This window comes from Varanus komodoensis, unplaced genomic scaffold (assembly GCF_004798865.1).
Source record: "Varanus komodoensis strain SLA01 unplaced genomic scaffold, ASM479886v1 scaffold92, whole genome shotgun sequence".
Classification (NCBI taxonomy): domain Eukaryota; kingdom Metazoa; phylum Chordata; class Lepidosauria; order Squamata; family Varanidae; genus Varanus; species Varanus komodoensis.
The window spans coordinates 1,638,270-1,658,824 of NW_025336624.1; the positions used below are offsets into that span (position 1 = coordinate 1,638,270).

At 46.1% G+C, this 20,555-nt stretch overlaps 2 protein-coding genes across 2 annotated transcripts; both read right to left on the reverse strand.

Moving 5' to 3' along the window:
• Position 1: 1 nt before the first annotated feature.
• Positions 2 to 5,393, reverse strand: LOC123017363 (glucose-6-phosphatase catalytic subunit 1-like). Its single transcript, XM_044418652.1, has 5 exons — positions 5,157 to 5,393; positions 3,372 to 3,481; positions 3,154 to 3,259; positions 2,203 to 2,318; positions 2 to 1,231 (listed from the first exon to the last, which is right to left on the reverse strand). Exons 1-5 carry the CDS (start codon positions 5,372 to 5,374, stop codon positions 720 to 722), a joined length of 1,062 nt encoding a protein of 353 aa, XP_044274587.1. The 5' UTR covers positions 5,375 to 5,393; the 3' UTR covers positions 2 to 719.
• A 5,979-nt stretch (positions 5,394 to 11,372) lies between these two features.
• On the reverse strand, positions 11,373 to 19,886 carry LOC123017408 (glucose-6-phosphatase catalytic subunit 1-like). The gene is made up of 5 exons (XM_044418756.1): positions 17,539 to 19,886; positions 16,782 to 16,891; positions 16,008 to 16,113; positions 14,650 to 14,765; positions 11,373 to 13,404 (listed from the first exon to the last, which is right to left on the reverse strand). Exons 1-5 carry the CDS (start codon positions 17,766 to 17,768, stop codon positions 12,893 to 12,895), a joined length of 1,074 nt encoding a protein of 357 aa, XP_044274691.1. The 5' UTR covers positions 17,769 to 19,886; the 3' UTR covers positions 11,373 to 12,892.
• Between the last annotated feature and the right edge of the window lie 669 nt (positions 19,887 to 20,555).

The following is a 20,555-nucleotide window of genomic DNA, read 5'->3' on the forward strand; positions in this document are numbered from 1 at the left end:
TTCACTTCCGGGAACGGGTGTGTAGGAATGCAGCCCAAGTAAAACATAACTGCTAGTCTCATATACAAGACAACACACACACATCCTGTACGCCTGATTGCACCAAATAGGTTGATGTTTGCACATTTGTGCCTGGATTGTGGCAAGCACTTGATAACAATGAATAGTATATTAGGAAAAATTATACAGAAAGTCTTCAACACAAAATCTGGACAGATGTTAAATAGGGTGAAATGCAAATACACAAGAACAAAGTCCAGGGACAAATGGCAAAGGTAAAGGCTGGTGTCTGTGAGAGGGACTCAGACAAGGAGATAAATCCAAACAGATGCACAGAAACTTAGAAGACATATGGCACTGGAGAATGGCGACAAAAAGACAGCAAAAGAATAAGTTCCCACATGCTGCTGTTGCATACGTAGGATGCATTTGCAGTTTGCTTTAGCACTAACAAAATGTACATTGGTCATCCGTTATTCCAAAAACTACTCTGATTTTTGAGAAATCTAAGTGCTAGTCACCTTCCCCCTACCTGACTGAGAGACTCATGCCTTCCCTTCTGGGGTTTTAGAAAGTTCCTGATCCTAACCTGAAACAGATTGTATGAATGTGAGGGTGGCCTCATTTGATCTTCCACAACAGTCAGCATTCCTTTAGACATAAGTACTGAGGGCTGAAGAACCATGTCCAAGGTAGCTGCATTCCAAAATTTCTGCTCCCTATAAGTCTTTCTTCTCTGATGACTGAAGGAGCCAGGAGATGCAATAGGGGATCAATGCCACACCACAAATTTGAGCGCAGGTGCTCTTGCAGAAGGAGAGGATATAGAAGAGGATTTCCTTGTCAGTGGGCAATTCAAAGGTATCAAACAAGTGCAGGATGAACAGTGAAGAAGCAATACAACTGAGATGGAAGGTGTGCCATTGGCTTTGCTTCCCTTTGCAGCTTTCCGCATACATTGGAGAGTTGAGGCCTACCCCCAGCCCAAACAGGACACCCAGGTTGCGAAGCAGGCTGGCAAAGGGTGTAGTGTCAATGTGGACCCACTCTGGCCGTTCACACCACTTGTGGGCCTTTTCCAATGTCCATAGGAGGTCCACACCCAGCACCTTGAGCAGCAGGTAAAAGCCCAGGGCAAAGCCGAAGAGGAAGATGGTGGTGCCCACATATCGCCACAGGCTAGCATTGTAGATGGAGTGGATGTGCTCAAACACCTCTGCCACCAAAATACCTGGGGAATGGGTAAATCATTGATTTAGTTGAAGTTGCATGATATCCACATGCCATGCCTCTTTTTCAGTGTAGTTGTCATTCTTGGGCCTGGGTGAGTGGCTTGGCAAGCAGACTTCACTGAAGGATCCAGCAAATACTTATTACCTCAAAACATCAGTTATTATTAGGCCCACCCTAGCCTGTGCTCCTCAAACCTGGGTACAAAGTGCCAAGAAGTGTTCAGCTCTGCCTTTTTAAAGCATGAAAGCAATAATGGTCGGAACACTCTCACACACGGTCATTTTTTTGACAGTTATACTTTATCTCTTCTGCCTCTGCACACACAAATGCTCTTCTGCCTCCCTGACCTGGCAGCTTGTTTCCAAGTCACTGGGCAGGCCAAGGAGACAATGCATTTTATCTTGGGACCCATAAAGGTTACTGCAAGTTATTCCTTTAGCCAGAACATCCCATTGCTTCAGAGAAATAATAAATAATCCTCTTCATACAGTCAGTCAATTGGAAGGCTTTAACACAAGCTTCTGCTGTGAACCAGGGCTGCCTAACTGCTTGCTCCCTTCATCAAGTAACTTACACAAGTTTGGTACTGTGAGCAACTGCTCAAAAGTACCAGACTGCCAAGCAGTTGCACTGTTGGAGGCAATTCCTTAAGCAACACACAGTAATTGTTTCAGATGAATACAACAAGCTAGTCACACTGCAGAAGGGACTACAAATAGCAGTCAAAACTATGTTGGAGCAAAATCTTTCTTCCTAATTCCACATACAGTGACTGGCCAGGTCTACAACATATACAACAGCTGCGACTTTAGATCCCGTCAAAGCAGGAGTTACAGATATGTATGTAACATACTAGTACATACATATATGGCCCCTTTTAGACACCTATTTCTGTTGAACATAGAAGCCTATTTTATGTCCAGAAATTCCACTGTGTACTTACAATTCAAATATAGCGGAGTAACTCACCTGTGATAACGCCGGAGATCACCTGGTGTGGGAAATGTGCAGCAAGAAAGACTCGGGATAAACACACACAGGCCTGCACAGCCCAGAACCCTGTCCAGAGGAGGCCACGTAGACACCTGGGAGAGAGGATGTGTTCAGATCATAGCAAAGGCACTGCTAAATGCATAATCTGACCCACATGCCTTTTTGGTTGTTGGCTCCAGTCGCTGGCTGTGAACAAGAGGGCATATGAGCTGTCCTTTGCAGACATGAAAATCGTGGATTGCTCAGTTCAGCCTTACACAGAACTGAGCTTTGTTTGATATCCCTAGTGGAAATTTTTTTATATCTCATACTGTCAGTCCTATCCCATGCCCTTAGTTTTCTAACTATTAAAATACAGCCTCCAAGAGCCGTCCCAAGTATATTTTTAGCTGTCTAGATTTACACCTGCTGGGGGGGGCACTCTGTGGCCCCTGCATCTGTCAGACCCTTCCCTTCCCCAGCATCCTGGCATGCCCCCTTCTCTACCTCTGAGGCTGGTTGTGATGGGGTGACTTAAAGGGTGAAAAGGTTCCCTGTGCAAAAGACCTCTGTGCTTGGACTCCAAAGAATCCTGTGTTGAGAAACCACAGGATTCTGCCCCAAGTCATGCTGCATAAAGGCAGCAATGATCTTAAATAGCATTTGTTGATAACTGTAACCAGTTCATGTGACAGCCATAATAGAAGAATAATGGAAAATGGGAGAGCAAATTGGCTCCAGAAAATGGCTTCTGAGAACAGCTTCACTCTTCTAGTCAGTGGGCACATATGCTCATGTCTTCTAAAGACAAGTTATAATGGTGAATTGTAAAATTAAGTTTGAGAGACAAAGAATCTAGGAGCCCAGGTGGCACGCCTCAGCCACCCTCATCCATTCCTAAAGGTAATGTCCCAGCAGTCACATGCAGAGGAGGAATGTGGGCCTCACCTGGCAGTCCAGATGTTTTGCTGCTTTGGCAGGAGTTGTGATAATAATGCTGTCACCATGACATAGTAGACCCCAGAAGAGCCCATGGCATGGCCAGAAGGGCTGCCTGGAGGGAACAGAGATGAGTCAAAGGGAGGGCAGGCAGGGAGAAGGGCACTTCCAACAACCTCAGGAAAGCACCCAAGAGACGTGGGAAAAGAGGGAGGAGGCAACTGCACCTGGTCCAGTCTCACAGGTGATGGAAAACTGCTGGATCACAGGGCGTGTCGTGATGCCATAGAAACCTGTCTCATGTACCCACCAGTAGGGTCGCTCTCCAAAAAGGATCCTGTAAGAAGAATGGAGAGCAGTGAAAGTGACCGGAAGAGAGGGCAGGAGGCAGGGGAAAGTGTCAAACTGATGCACATCTATCTTTAAAGTAGTACTTTAATATTTTCTCTCATACTTTCTTTGCTGTTTGGCACAGCTAATGGGATCAGAAACAGGAACTGACTGAGCTATTCTGAAGTCAGAACTGCCCCAACCCAGCTGTGTCTCTTCTTTCTCCATAGCGTTCTTACAACCTTATAGCCTCTACATTCACATGCAATTAATCTTTCATTTTTATTTTCCTGCACCTTCGAAGAACTTGACTATTTATTTCTCGTACTCTTTTGTCGTTTATTCTTTGTCAGATTGTTTGAGCCGAAAAATGTCGTAGGAAGCAACTCTGTGCTGAGGCCTGCTGAGCCTACTGCAGTCGCTAAGAGGACACCCGCGCGCGGGAGGCTCCCCGCACGCCTTGCTCTGCTGCGGAAAGGTCCGCGGCCGCTTTCCCGCCCTAAGCCGGAGCGGCGGGGGCGGATTCTCCGCTTTCTTGGAGGTTTCCGCACCGCCACCGCGTCTCGAGAGAAGAGAAAACGCCCAGCAAAAAAAGGCGAACGCAAACAGCGGCGGGACGGCGCCGGGAAGGGGCGCTCCGCACTGCTCCTTCCGCTCTGTGCGTGCTGCGGAGCCTTCGGAAAGCAGGAGAGTGTTCCTCCCTGTACAGTATAATCAGTAAAAAATCTCAGTCCCTTGTATTTGTTTTCTTTTAATTCTGCAAGAAAAATGAATAATGAAAATTAAAGCACCTCTATTCCGCTACGTTTTCAAAATTACTTGCAATTGCATTATTTATTTTTCAAGGCAGAATTCTGGAACGGGAGCATTCATGGAATCATTCGCTCTGAAGATGATCCCCCCCCCCCAAAAAAAAGGTACAACGTACTCCCATGTATGCCTATTCACAAGTAAGTCCCATTATATCGCATGACATTCCCTAATAGCACAGTCCCATGCATGTCTCTTCAGTAATAAGCCCCATGGAGTTCAAAGGGATTTTCTCCACCCAAGTAATTCAGTATATTATTTTCTCTTTCACATTGTGCTCAGTCTACAGGGAAAACCTTGATGTCCAGATTATGGTGTGCTATAGGTAACAAGCACACTTTGGAGAGGTACCACAGAGCAGATGGTTTTCTCCCAAGCGCCCAAAGCAGCTGAAACTGGAATGTGGAATTGCTAAAGAAACTTGATGGTGCTGTTTCTTCAGCCTGTTTGAACGCCACCCTACCTGTTGCCAGCCCAGAAGCATCACCTCCTGGGATAACTGTTGCAAGGTGATTCATGCGACCAAATGCCCAACTATGGTTTGGTTTGGTTTGGTTTGATAGAAAGATGTGTAGACCTGGAAAAAATTCAGGCTTGCATATCCCTTCTTGTCTCGTGTGCTGTGCTTAACTGGTTTGTTGCATGTGGCCTGCCAAAAAGGAGTGCACAAGCTCAGGATCTCTGCCAGGATTGCTCCTTTACAATAAGGCCATGGCTTGGCAATCTTATGCCTGGTCCAAGCCTATGTTAGTGCTTTCCATGTCCAACAGCATGGAAAAGGTGGAAACAAACACCTCCATGTGCATGACTGAGAGGAAAATTTGTGCTGACCCCAGAAACGGTGCTCAGGAATACTTGGAATCCATGCTCACCACTTGAACACAAGGTTGAACCAGTCACCGATCACAGCCACCCAGATGAGCCGGATCCCCACAGCCTTCTTCAGGTGGAACCAGACTGGGAAAAAGACAGAGAAAGTTGTCCTGAGGTCAGCAGCAGTGGAGATGAAGACAAACCAGTCCTGGAAGTCCATGAAGTTTTCCTGGAGGTAGCTGGTGGCCTGGACCCCTGCACTGTGCAGTAGGTCCATGGTGCGACCGCGACAGGAATTGTCCTCTCCCACTGTGGCTCTTGCTATTTTTCCTGTCAGAGCCTTTATTACATCCCAGACCCCTGATCTTTGACCCTTAACTCCCTCTCCTGTCCAAAATAATATTGACAGAAGCTGCAGAATGAAGCAAAGTATGTTTGTTTGCACCAATCAATACCTCCATTTTCAGAAGCTCATGTATACTACTTACTCAAAGCTATTTTATGTCATTCCCCCTTCCTATAGAATCCCGGGCAGGGAGGGGGAGATGTGATTAATTTGTTTAAGTACAATTCCCAGGAGACTTTGGAAGAGACTATGCCAGCCAAATGCAAGAATACCAAAGCAAGTGGGGAAACGGGCACAGCGGGGGGGGGGGGTACAAATTTGAGTCACTGTCATGCACTTTCTTTACAGTATTTGCGTCAAGGCCACCTGCTTCCTCCATGAGAAGCCATTAAACTATAAAATCCAAATAGGTTTGCATTGTGCGCTGAACCAAAGTTCTCTGTGCTTTCTCTGGGTCTATACTGGACTTGCAACATATGTGATTAGGTGGACATTTTGGTAGAAAGGTGCCTGGAATTTTCCTCAAAAGACACTCAAAAGCCTCTTTGTAGCTCTTTGCCTGCTATCCCCTTCCTCAATATTCTCTTTTTCATTTTTCTTTGAATTATTTGCAAGGACAACAGCTGTCACAACAGAAGCAGAAAAGGGGGAAAGAAAAAAGGGAGAATGAGAAAACATTCATTTCAAATATGTGGATATGTGCTATCAAGTTGTCTTCAACTTATGGCAACCCTGTGAAACTCAATGTGTTTTGGCTCATTTAGTCCTGACTGTACCAGGACCAAATAATGTAGCTGCAAAAAACCTGACACTGTAAGAACAGCTTTAGACTTAAGGTGGAATTCTGATCTGGTCCGGAAACCATGCTGCAAGTCTTGTCTGCCATGTACACTTTAGATGTGCTAATCTATGCCTGTCCTGGAAGCTCTTCCTTTTCTGTTTCTTAACTCGGCCCTAACAAACTGCCTACATGATCCCCCACCCCAAATTGTGTATGCAGTTAATGCCAAACAAAACTGTAACAACCGGAGTTCTTTGAAGGACTCCACTATTACTGCCTGTGGCCTTGGACTGTGGCCAGATTCCCAATTTCACCACCAGGGTTCAGCAGGAGAACTAGCAGTCTCACCGACTAGCAAGAAACCCAGAGAGAGTCCAGTCACAACATTCACAGTTTATTCAGACATACAGGAAATACGTGCAGCATGTAGGCAGCCCCCGAAGGGACTACAGAGTTGGAGTCTGTACAGGATGCATTTATAACCTATTAGCTGTATATACAGTTTGGAGGGGAGGGGGAATCACGTAGACAGCTTGGTAGAGGGACATGAGGGTAAAACAAAGGGCTGAATGGATTAAGACAAGAACACGAAAGGAAGAACTTCCAGGACAGGCAAACATGAGTACATCTAAGACTGCACCTGAGCAACCAGACTTGTAACATGGTTTCCTGATCAGATCAGGATCCTATCTCAAGTCTAAAGCTGTTCTTACCTTGTCAGCTTTCGGCAACCGTATTATTTTGTTCTGACACTAAATATACAGTTTAGGTCAAAAGCTGACCCTCAATCATGCCACCAGTTTTCACTCTAATGTGGGAAGGATCTTGTTCTCATTTGCTAAGTGACCATGTCAGACATCTGTAATGTGGGATTTCAGAAGCACTGAAACAATCGTGATGGTTCTTGTATGATGCACTACCACCAGCCGAAAAGTGAGTGCTAAACAGGAGGCTAAGGTTGTGAGTTGTGACTCCACCGTAGCTGTGTGGGCAGAGCTGCAGCAGGTGGAAACAGGGTCTTTTGCTTCTAGGGCCCAGTGCATGTATTTTGATCTATGCTCCTTCTTCTGCCAGTTTGCTGTTATAATGTATGTGGTGCAAGGACAGGATTCTGAGTAAATTCAATTTTCTCCAGCAGGCCGCCAGTACCACCCATTTTTGCTACAATGCCAGTCTGGAATCCAGGCATTGTAGGATGAGACTGATCAGATACATTCCAATCCAGTTTTTGGCTTAGCTTTGAGATGGAAAAAAAACCTTGGTGACACTGGGGGATAACTTACACCAGGAAATAGATGTGGGGAATGTAACTCTCTCAGTTGTGCCAGACCTCCCGGTCACTTTTGATTCTATCAACCCTATGATCCATTTGGATCATTTATCAGAGTTGGTCTTAGAAGGCAGGTACTTCTTCCTGGAGGAACAGTTGCAGAAGGCAGCACTAGGGGATTTCTGTTCTGCTTCATGGCTTATGATGTGCCATGAAGTTCCATCTTGTGTTCTATGCTTTCAAAGTCTACACATAACTGCTACAGCAAGTCATCCTGAGATTTGGCCTGAAGAGTCATCCATGTGCAGATAATAGTGTTACCTTTCATTTCCATCCAATTCCGTGGAACTGTTTACTGGGTACCAGGAGGTAGTTTTGGAATAAATGAGTGTGCCTAAGCTGAGACTTGGTATGAGAGCTGAGGCTGAGATAGTAGAAATACACTGGATACGGAAATCAATTACTGTGAATTGAGGTCTTAGAGCAGATTGCAATAGGTGTCAAATGGAAGTCTGAACCTTCAATCGTGTGAGGTAGGACATGCTGCCAGACACTTTAAAGGTAGACTTCCGCCACCCACATGATCAATCAGTTCTCCTGGACTCGGCACTTACTGAAGAAGTTCAGATCAGGAGTGCTTTTTTTCCAGCTTTTCCTACATGTGTCAGAATCCTGGAATCTCAATTTGAGAAGAGGAAATAAAACTCGGGGTGGTAGGAAAGATAAATCGTTATGAACCTCTGCGCCTTTATTGTCTATCCCAGGTTCCCGTGGTTGACTCACGATAATGCATTACTGGTCTAACAGAGATAAACTCTCTGCAAAGTTTCAATACCATTACAGGGCATGTATAGGTACACAGGTACAGGGCAATCGATGACAGAATGCAGAGATTACAATAAGATTCTGAGGTCATCACATACAGAACAGATAAAGAAATGTCAGTCAATCACACTGTAACAATGAGATTAAAATATTTCTAATTGCCTGTATTGACACTTTAGTTGAGTAACTTGAACCCATCTCCAGGTCTGCTCAGACATGCAAATTCAAGCTACTAGAAACTATTCATGATAAACTCAGACCCTTCTGCATGATCAGGGTGCATGAAGCCCTCTAGGCTATCAAAGATTATTGTAAACTGAATTCCAACAATGACTATTTACAATGTATATTTGGGCTAAAATGGCCTGTGTACTGTAGCCTACAGCTAAAGGTGAGAAAAAGGAGCGGGGAATGCCATTTTAAACAGTGACAGCTTGGTTTTGAGAAGGAAGACAGGATCTGATCCCACAATGCAAAGGCACACAGGAGTAATGCTTTTCAGACAGGATTTATCCAAATTTTCCCAACACATGCCATCATATCACCTTCCCCTTATGAACTGGGAGCTGTCCTGACTTGAATCCATGAGAATGACAGAGAGATGGCCATTCCTGTTGCTTCCAGAACATTCACAGAGGCTGAGAGCAAATATTCAGCTGTTGAAAAAGGAGCATTTGCTTCTGTCTGGGTTACAAAAAACTGGAGAACATACTTGTGGGCCATGTACTCAGACTGCATATGGATCACAGCCCCTTGGCAACTCTGCTAACTACAGAAAAACTGGGTCGAAGAGGAAATCATATTGCTTGATGATCAGTCAAATTACACTTTTCTACTTATGCAATGCAAAGTTTGACGACTGGTTGCTTGTTCCACCAGCCATTGACTTGCTCAGAGGGCCCTCTAGCGGACCATGTGGAAGTTGTTTCACTTCTCTCAACTATTCACACTGCAGTTGTGCAACAGCAATTTCAGGGCACGTGCTTTGCATGCCCCGTTCAACAGAGAGTGTAGTTCTGACAAAGGGCTCACCCCAGAGTTATTACCTTATCTCAGAGTACAGGCTCACAAGGTGGCCATGTGGTACGAGGGACACACTGGCTGTTCATGCCAGAGGAACCGAAGCCCAAATTCATAGGTCTTGCCCATGATACACATCTGGGTGTTGTCAGAACTAGGCAGTGATCACATGCATCTTGGTACCTGTTTAGGGTATACAAGGGTAGCGGAAGGCCAGTCCTCTGCCACTGCTGAATCACATCACCCTGCCAACACCACAGCAGCTCATGGTGTGGGGGGGGGGGTGGGGGGGTGTCCGTTGGTAGCCCAGAGTCCAACTGGAAAAAGCAGCGCTGATATAGCAACTGAGGCAACAAGGAGTTCCGCCATAAAAGGCATCAGGGATATGAGCCAAAGCCACCAGGAGGACTGAGGGGGAAAGGGGGAGAACAAGCCACAGCAAATCAAACTTGAGTGCTATATAGAGAGGGTTTCCTTTCCTGCTTAATAGAGGTCATGCTACACAATCTCTAGCACTGTGCAGAATAACACAATTACACAAATCCAAAGAGGGCTTTCTTGTGCTTTATTTAAATAATAACACATTTCCCTGCATTAAAAATCTATAACAATTTCTCAGTAGCCTTCGCAGCCACTAGAAGTAATTGTATGTTGTGGCAAAAATATGTTTTTTTGTTTTAAAGGACAAGTTGCCTTTAAAAAAATTGTCATGGTGGTAGGCTCCACATATTTTAAAGGTTTACTCACTCAAATTACCCAGCACCTGGTTCAGCAATTTGAATTTGCCCTCCTGGACTCCAAAATTCTGAACCAAAAATGTCGGCTCTGCTTTAACTTAGACCAATATGCCTCGGTGTACTCATTCCCTGCTGTTCTATCCCCTTGCTTGATCCCTGGCACCAGAGAATTCAGAGTAAAAGATGTGACTGAACAGACCAAATAGCACCACTAGGAAACTCATCAAGCATTGCAAGGAGCTTTATGTTAAGTCATTGGGCTGGTTCATCAGCCATGTAGCTGTGTACCCAGGAGCTCTTTCTGCGGCTTTTCTACCTGAGGCATTTTAATGGGAAATATCTGGAGATGAACCTGAAACCTTAACAATGAACACTAATGCAAACCATATGCTCTGCCACTGAGTGTAGTTACCCTTGCTGCTCCTGTCTATACCACATGTAAAAGGATATGAAGACAGACTCCAAGTTCACTCTGAATTTGCCCTTTGCTGCCTCTGGACCTTCCCTTCTGCTTCCCTCTTGCTTTGCTTGGCCCCAAGAATTTAAGGGTTAATTGCTGATGAACTGACTTTTAGCATGGCAGGCAAGTAAAGAGGGCATATTTTCACTACAAGACTCAGCTCTGAAATATTTGAAATAGTCAGAGATGAGGACCAAGTACATGGTGCTTTTGCTTCACCAGTGTAGCCTTGATGCTTCTAAGCAGACCGGGACTCCAGCTCTGCTTTACATATTAAAATGTTCAGACAAGCACCTCCATCCCCTCAGTGGGCAAAGAAGCCGCCATCACTGGTCTGGGACAACATCTTTGGCATGGAGTAACCGCCCACTGGATGGATGTTTTGTAACTTTTCAGCAGTTATAGAAAGTGATGTTGTGATCAGGCAGGGACTAGAATAAAGCTTTGGCAAAAGTATTGCAGGAAATATTTCAACTGAGTTCCTCTCTAAGTGTTGATATTGAACCTCATGAGAGTTTGGAAACCTGCTTTTTATCCCTGCTTGAAGGAACCCCACCCTTGCAGACAATCAGGTTCTTAAACACAGGTCACACCAATAGGCTGCAGCCTGGGCATGGCTCTACTGTGAATGCTCTGTATACCTAGGCCAAGATCATGCACAAGGCTGTGGCCTCAGGCAAAAATTTTTCTGGGCAGAATCAGGAGAGAGAACTTCTAAAAGCAAGGACAGAAGAACTCACTTATGGTTGATAGGTGTCTTGCCCTTCATGTGCAAAACTTTAACATTATCTAAAACAGCATTTGCCACTTCAGTTATTAAATGTTTTTGTCATTCATTTGCTAATGTCATGCCTTTTAATTACAACAATCTAGGTACAAGTACAGTAATATGGCACACAGACATTTCTATACCATAGCAAGCCATGGACAAAGTCAATGATGTTACTTTTTCCCCTTCCAAAAGTGTACCTTCCAGCCTTCAGTGATAGCGAATCCTCATAACATCACAAGGACAATCACTTGACCTCAACCACTAGTCACTAGCACTAGCCCAGATAGGTGTGAACCATCCCGTCAGGTGTCATGGGTGGATTGGTATTTATATTTATATTTATACCCCACTGCCTTTCTTAAAAGGAACCCAAGGTGGATTACAATTACATAACCATCTTCCTCTTCATGTTATCTTCACAGGTAGATAAGGCCGACAGTCTGTGACTGGCCCAAAGACACCCAGTGAGCTCATGGTTGACTGAACTTAGAAGCTGGACCTTCCAAGTTCCTGTACAAAGCACTCAACCACTGTGCCGCACCAGCTCTGTGTTGGCTAGATGCAGCTAGGTACTTTCAGACCCTGGACTTCTTACAGCCCAGCCCTCTTTGGCCGTCTTTGACAGCCATGTATGTGAAACACACAACTAACATTTATCTTCTCTCCCCATTCCACACCACCACCAGGCCATGCTTCACAACACTTTCTATATTCCTGATATATTAGACCAATTAGACCAAAACAAACCAAAAGCAAACTGCTTGCCAACACTGATGTTTTTAAAAAGAGAAATCCTCCCAACATGTGCAGTCTTGCATTTTAAACTCACTTTAAATTCTATCATCATTAGGAACAAAATACCACTTGCTTCTGCTGCCCTTATGCTAAACACATTTACTTAGGAATGTGAATCATTTTGTTGTAGAAAAGGAAAACATACTTTTAAATATAAACAGATACAATAAAATGAGGATCTGTAACCATATACATGCCCAGCTGGCTGCCCCCAACTACTAAAAATGCAAGTGTGAGGTGAAAGAAAGGGTGTTGCAGGAAGCAGTGTCGGCCTGGTGGCTTCCAGCACATCCAGGCTGTCCCAGCTGCTGACCCTGGACCTGCCTGCCACTGGTCCCATTACTGCAGCTCTCTGGATGGCCATTTGGGGGGCTCTGGACTTTGGCTTGAAGGGCAGCCCTCGCTGCACCACGGAGCGGGGTATTGGCAATAATGCCCTCAGAGAGAGAGAGCTTGGCCCTTCAGCGGGGGCGCCAGCTTGGTAACTGGTTTTCCTCATGGAGGAAAAGGTTGCTGGTGTACCTCTCTGGCGACAAGTCCTGCCCGAGGGAGAACACAAGCAGAATCAAGGCCTGTGGACAGTCCCTCATGGGAGCGAGAGTGGGAGCCTGCTGGGCATGTTAGGGGGGCAATGGGTCTCCCTCATTCTGACTCCAGCAGAAGCACGGGCCATCAGAGCCTCGCCACAGCTAAGTAAGAAGGTCACCAAGCACAGCTTCCTTTGGCCCCAGGGGTCCTGCACTGATCTCTTCACTTGCTTAGGGTCAGGAAAAGTCACAGCCCCTGCAGCTATGCGGCTTTCTTGTCCTGCTGGCTAAGCAGCTGGGAAACGCAGTAGGGGACGAGGGCAACGGCTGCCAGGGGCACAGCAGCGCTCTTGCAAAACGACAGCAAGTAGAAGAGCAGCTCCACCTTGGCGGGAGGCTTGAAAGAGTCGAACAAGTGCAGAATGAGGAGTGAGAAGCCGACGCAGCCCAGTCTAAAGGTGCGTTGCTGCCCTTGTTTCCCCTTGCAGCTCTCCACATACATGGGGGAATTGAGGGCCAGTCCCAGTCCAAAGAGAACCCCCAGGTTGCGCAAGAGGCCGGCAAAAGGCGTGGTGTCTAGGTGGACCCACTCTGGATGTTCGCACCACCGCTTGGCCTTCTCCAAAGTCCAGAGGAGGTCTACACCAAGCACTTTGAGTAGCAGGTAGAAGCCCACAGCAAAGGAGAAAAGGAAAAGAGTAGTGCCCACATACTTCCGCAGGCTGGCATCGTAGATGGAGTGTACATGCTGGAAAGACTCAGCAACCAGCATACCTGAAAGGGGAAAAGGAGGCAGGGCATGTCAGAACAGTCGTTCCTTCATTCAAACAAAAACCACAGTGAAATGTTTAGTAGTACATTTTGTAATAGCTTCATAAAATAGTGTAGCTCTTTTGCAAGTGAAGCAAGATATATTCCTAGGCTGCAATCAACACACTTGTCCCAGAAGACATGCAGACCTCTCATAACCCTAAGACCTCATTTTGAGCAAAACTCCAATTTTGTTTAGAGGGAACTGAAAGCAGAATCTTAACTCTGCAGTGGGGTTCATGGCCAAGGGCTTAGGGCAGGGGTCCTCCAACTACGGCCCGTGGGCTGAATCCAGCCCGCCATGCCCATTTATCCGGCCCGCCTCAGAGGTTTTGCATTCGCTCAGAGAAAACGATCTCCAAGTGAGCGAGTGAGCGAGCGAGCAAGCAAGCAAGCAAGCAAGCAAGCAAGCAAGCAAGCAAGCAAGCAAGCTGCTGCCGTGCCGCACTGCCTCGCCTCACCTCACCATGCGCCTGCCCCCGCCTCACCTTGCCCTGCCCCACACGTGCCTACCCCCCGCCTTGCCTCACCTTGCCACATGACCGCCGCCACCTCACCTCGCCTCACCACCACCTTGCTGCACCATGCCCGCCGTCTGCCGCCCCCATGCCCCCATCCCCTCACCAGCCTGCACCCCCTGCTGGCGTCGCCTGGCCGTCTGCACCCCCCACCAGGGCCTTTCAACTGGCCCCTGTTGGAAAAGTTTGAGGACCCCTGGCTTAGAGCCTGGTTACCTGGTTATGTCTCCTTCCATATGTACCTGCCTGCCCCTTAAGATCTGGGGAAATGGCCCTTCTCCAGGAGCCCTCCTTGACGGAGATTAGGAGGGTGACTACCCGGAGAAGGGCCTTCTCTATGTTGGCACCCTGACTGTGGAATTCGCTCCCCAGAGATGTTTGCCTGGCACCATCACTTCATTCTTTTGGGCGCCAGGCTAAAACCTTTTCATTTCCCCAGTGTTTTAAGATCTGATTGTGGGGTTTTACTGTTGGTTGGAAATTTTACTAGGATGCTGTGTTGCGTTTTGTTTTGTTTTGTTTTGTCCTATTGTCAAACCATCCTGAGACCATGGTAAGGGACGGTCTAGAAAAGTTTTAAATAAATAAAACAAAACAAACAAAAACAAAAACAAATAAATAAATGGCAGCTAATGCAACCTTGCAATACGTCAAGATAGCTAGGGAGTAACTGCTCAAGGATTGCACTGACCTGAGAAGACACCAGCAATGACTTGATGAGGAAAATGGGCAGCAAGGAAGACACGAGAGAGACAGACACAGACTTGGATGGCCCAAAAAGCCACCCACAGCACTACCTGCAAGAACCTGCAGAGGAAGAAAGACAAGAATGCACGGGTGAGCACAGGGAAGCCAAACAGCAAGCCAATTTGCCAGGGATGTCCTGAATGTATCTCCAGGGCAAAAACTAATTTCCTACCTCTGCCAGCTTCTCTGGGGACATGGGAGTGTCAAGTTCAGGTAAATTCTGGTAATCTAGATTTGGGCTTTCTGTGCCATTTTTTCATTAGGAGATTCCCAGCTCCTGTCCCTAGTCTGTCTGAGACAGCAGGTGAAGGCATATATCATATGGAAACAGAGCTCACAGCAGGTGATCCAGCTCAGGGCAAGCCTGACTTTCTCCTTGCTTCACAAATGAAACGACAGATATGTATCCCAGGAAAATCAAACAGTTTTGTCCCTTCCCTCTGAATTCAGGCAGGTTGTCTTTGAATTTTTAAAATGGTATGGATGTTTAGGAGTTAATTAGTAAAAGGGAATGCAAATGCAAAAAATTAGAAATGCAAATGTGTGCCAGATGTTGGGAGAGACATTTCTTGCTGACACCATATGGAGCCAGCTAATCAGCACCATGCACCCGCAGCTTTCATTTCAAACCTGCAGAAATGCGGTTTTCAAAGCCTGATTCCAGAAAAGAGTAGGTATGAAACAGGGTCTTTCCAGTGCAGCAGCGCTACACTAGAAATGTTACCTCTGTCTTCATTCAGATCGCAGTTGGACTTTACTTCTGCGGCTGCAAAAATTTTATCTAGAAACCATCTCTGTTCACTCTTGATTTCAATTTTTGCCATCATCAGCAAATCCTGGACTGAAAGAAAGGAAGGGCACCTTTCACGGCAATCTGGCATCCTTCAGGTACACTGGACCACATTCCCCATCATTCCCTGTCCAAATAGTAAGGTGGATTGAGGCTGATGGGGGCTGTAGTCCAACACATCTGGAGGATGCCAGCATGGAGAAACTGGCCTTTGAGATGCTTTCTCTCCTTTCAGGATGAATCCTGCAAGCAGAAGCTGATGGTCATGGCCCCCCTCTCTGCTAGGCAGTGACTGCCGCCATGTTTGTAGCTAAGTGTTGCTGTTTCCCTGTTGGATTATCCTAGACTGAAGCCTTTCCTGGGCTTACCAGGACTTCTTCAACACTGGAAGTATCTGGAGCAGGACTAGCTTGACCTTCCTTCGTAATACAAATTCTCATTGAAAGCCAAGGCATTTCTTGTCATGCCCCTTGCCCAGAGTGTTCACTACTCCTTCAGATGCTGCCGCTTACCGGTATTTCCATGTTGGCCGCTTCTTTTCCAGCATGATGGAAAGAATGGCTGTAACGATCACATAGTACACACCGGCTGAACCCATGGCATGGCCAGACGGGCTTCCTAAAGGAAGAAAGATCAGAGGTTTCCTTAGGCCCTGCCAGAAAGATATTGCGAGAGGAACACCAAGATATTTTGCTGTCTGAGACAAAGCAGAAAGTGGCCTGCCCCCGGCCCGGCCCAAATCAAGCTGCCTAATGCCCAAAGTGCCCAGGCTGGGAAAGACTTCGCCTGAGATCCTGGAGAGCTGCTTCAGTTTGAACTGGTAATGCTGAGCTCAATGGAGACTTGATGGCATTTATTTATACATTATTTATTTATTTATCGATTTATATCCTGCCTTTTTCCTACAAAGGGCTCAAGGCAGCTTACATCTCCTCCTCCATCTTATCCGCACAACAACCCTGTGAGGTAGGTTGGGCTGAGAGTCTGCGACTTGCCCAAAGTCACCCAGTTGGCTCCCTGGCTGAGCGGGGACTAGACCCCAGATTGTCTGAGTCCCAGTCCCAGGCTCTTAACCACTGCACCATAAGGCAGCTTCACATATAAGGCTTTCCCCTCTAGCTTCTTTCTCCCTAGAGGCCTAAACCGGGCCTTAGCCTTACAAAGCATACAAGCTAGAAGGGCAGATGACGTCCTTTAAATGGGATCTCCCCCGCTAGCCCTGTTCCAACCTTATCTGCTTCTGACCAAACTACTGCCACCTTTTTGGCTGGTTTTTTGGCTCTCACCTGGGCCAGTTTCACAAGTAACTGGGAACTGTTGGATTGCAGGGGCTGAGGTGTTGTGGTAGAAGTTGGTCTCAAATACCCACCAGTACGGTCTCTGTCCAAACAGTATCCTGTGGAGAAAGGGATTTTAGAAGTATTGTGAGCCTATGATGTTGACTTCTACAGCAGAACTAGTTTTGTCTATATGTGGATCCAAGAAGGTAAGCAGACAGATACCTCCAACCAGAGAGTCAATTTTTCTCATGAAATATTGGGCTTGGGTGCAGGAGAAGAACAGAATTAGGGATGGGCTCTAAGTTCCCAACCAGGTATTTGTTCTGGGTGCTAGTGTTTAAGGTAAGCACAGGCCACACAACTCAGCCAAGTCATCTAGGGGCAGCTGAGAGCCTTTCCCCAGGCCCATAGGTCCAGAACAGTAGCTCACCAGACCAGGGTTGAACGTGCAAGGAGAAGATAGTGAAAGGGAGAGCAAAAAGGTGTGGAAGCTTGTCCCATGCTCATGCCTAATGTAATGCATAAGGAGATCAATAGTTGTTTCCTTAAAAAGAGAATTTCAAAGTCCAGACATGCTCCAAGCTGTTCTTATACTGGGTGATCTTCCTCCCTCATGCCATCTTTATGGAGTATTAACTGTGAATATCCCTGCTGAGGAAAAGCATTTTGCACATGGACCTTCAAACAACATTACATGTTTGCTGAGCACAAAGAAGAAGCCATTAAGTGCATGTGACAATCTTACGGTAGACAGAGTACTTACCACTTGAATACAAGGTTCAGCCAGTCGCCAATCACGGCCACCCAGACGAGTTTGATCCCCACTGTCTCACATAAATGGAACCAGATAGGGAAGAGGACAAAGAAGGTGTTTCGGAGGTCGGCAGCGAAAGAAACAAAGAGGAACCAATCCTGGGATCTGGGGTAGCTGGTTTGGAGGTAATGGGTGGCCTGGATGCCTGAGTGATGGAGAATGTCCATGCCCGCTTCCATTCTGTTAGTGGTTAAGTGGCAGGCTATTCCGGTCCCTGCTGAGGCTGCACTGCGCACTTGGGCAGTTCTCTTTGCCTTTTATCCCCTCCTTAAGGTGGCAGCTTGAGCTTTGGACCCAAAATCGCTTTGGTCACAAAAACAGCTCCTGATCAAAGGTGCTTTCCCCCACCAACTCAGGACAAACAAGTTTAGACCAACTTATGTAAGAGGAACAAACATGTCCTTTAAAATCCTTGTTGACATCATGGCAGGGGTGTTAACCATGTGCAGTGCTACATTCATGCTATCATCAAATCTTCATTCTGCCCCATAGTCCTTGGACAAAAGGAAGCACCCCTGGTTTTAGCTCAAGAATTATGCTTATACCTTTGGTTGAGAGAGGAATTTTGCTATATGTAAGCATGACTCCCTGAGTTGAACTTTTCCAGATATGGGTACAGCTTCTACAAAGGAACCCCATTGGTTGCTTAATATTATGAAAGTCCTACCCAAATTCAAAGCTAAGTGTAGCAAACCAATTTATACTGCCTTTAAAAATTAATTAAAATGTAAGAGCTCAGGCACATGTGGACTTTCCAGTGCCATAGCAGAATGAGTTTGTGGGAAGGGGCTGTTTAGGCCATCAAGTCTAGCCAGTGCAGGAATTCAGTTTCAAGTAGGAATCCAAGGCAGAAAGCCAGTTTCAAACATCCTTAATAGGTGGCTGTGCGGTTTCCACCGAAACATCTCCATCAGTGGAGAGTCCACCATAGTTGGTCAGTTGGTTCCATGCTCTGACTGCCCTGTTAGGAACATTCTCCTGATGGATGGCTGAGATCAGCCTTCCTGTAACCTAAGTGTCTTTCAGACTTGGATGACAAAGCGTACAGCTGCAGCCTGATGTGTGCCAAACCTTTAGGTGCTTGAAAAGTGCTACCATATGCCTGCTGTTCTCAAGGCTAAACATGCCTGATACTCACAAGTGAATGGCTGCAGCTCAAAAGTGTTTCCTAACATACCTGGACACATGCTCCAGATCAATTACTGCAGCGCATATCTTCAACCTTAGCACATGTTTTCAGCCACCTTTTTGTGCTCACAATTATAGTGCCCAATGCAAAATGAACACAAACAGAAATTTATCCTTACTTTTTAATGTGTGGCTATAAGATGCAAAATAGGAATACTGAAACTTGACTGTGGTAAGTATTTCAGGTTAGTTGCAATCTTATGGACGTTTACTCAGAAGCAAAGGGCACTGTGTTTAATGAGACCTACTCCCAAATAAGTGTTCCAAGGCTGCAAAATCCAGAGCAGGCACAGAATGAATCTTTGTATGTGGTATGAGGAAGAAAAAAGGCAAATGAAGACTTTTTGGAAACGAACAAAGCTTTTTCAGTAAAATTTCCCAAGAAGTGAACGTTTCAAGAGAAGGAAGCATATGCGGCACGGAATGTAGTGCCACCCACTCCAAGTTCTTTATCTCAAGAGCCATGGTGGTGCAGTGATTTGAGCGTTGCCTTGGAGACCCGAGAGATCCTGGTTCTAGTCCCCACTCAGCTATGAGGCTCATGGGGTAACTTCGGACCAATCCTTCATTCTTAGCCTAACCTACCTCACAGGGTTATAGTTGTGAGGACAAAATAAAACCATGTAAGCTATCTTGGCTCCTGCACATGAGAGAAAGAGCAAGATTTATAAAAATATACCATCTCAGTTCTCCTCCTAACCAACTATCGGGCAGGGCAACTCTGCTGTAAGAATAGAGGAGAAAGTGAGAATAAACGCGTACTCCTAGCTTCAGTTTGTGACAGTTTGTTCCTTGACTACAGATCATTTCCTTTTGTTAGTTCCCTCTAGCTTTCTGAATTGGTTAGGTCAAGACCTCCTTTGAAAACCCCACTCAGCTCAATAGTATTGCACAAATGTGAGTTATTCTGAAGAGCTGGAGTGTGTGTCCAATAACCACCAGTTGAGACAATTCAGCAGAGGGAGACATGCTTATTCCAGGAATCAAGAGGGCAAATACGCAGTCAAACTAAGCAAGATTTTGTGCAAGTTCAGACCAAGTCATCAAATTTTTTAAATTGGACTTGCACCTTTCCTGCCCACACAAGGAACTGCTGCCAAAGTCTACCCTTCAAGCTAGGTAACGGAGTTCAACCTACCTTCCTTCCTTCCTTCCTTCCTTCCTTCCTTCCTTCCTTCCTTCCTTCCTTCCTTCCTTTCTTTCTTTCTTTCTTTCTTTCTTTCTTTCTTTCTTTCTTTGTCTGTTAGTTCTCTTTCTGTTGGATGGGAAGCTGCACATTCCTTTAGAATGCAGAGTAAGAGTGAGAATGTTTGGTGCCTGAATGATATTGGGTTGAAAGCTGGTGCAATTGTTGTATTTCTGCATACAACAATTGAAGGGGTTTCCTTCCCCTTTTGGATGTATGTGTGGATGTGGATGCAGAGCTGAGGCTTGTTCTCTCTGGCAGAGCCCCTTAAAGCTTCAGTGGGGGATCTCAAGCTTTTTAAGGCAGTTTGATGGGTAGACACCCCCCTTGAGGTGTGTTGGCCTCAGAGATTGCTTCCATGGCAAACTGGTGAAGAATGCAAGTCCATGGATTTAACTGGAGTGTAACGAAGAGCATGTGCTTGGAGAGGCTAAATTGTTAGGGTACCTCTTCATTGCTGGAATACTTGGCAAGCTGGGAGACCTTGAGAATTTTGGATGTTGGACTGAGCATCAGCACTTGGGCGTTTGGATCCTGGTCAGTGCAAAATGGTGATTAGATGCATGTGGGGGAAGGAGAGAAAGAATCCTGA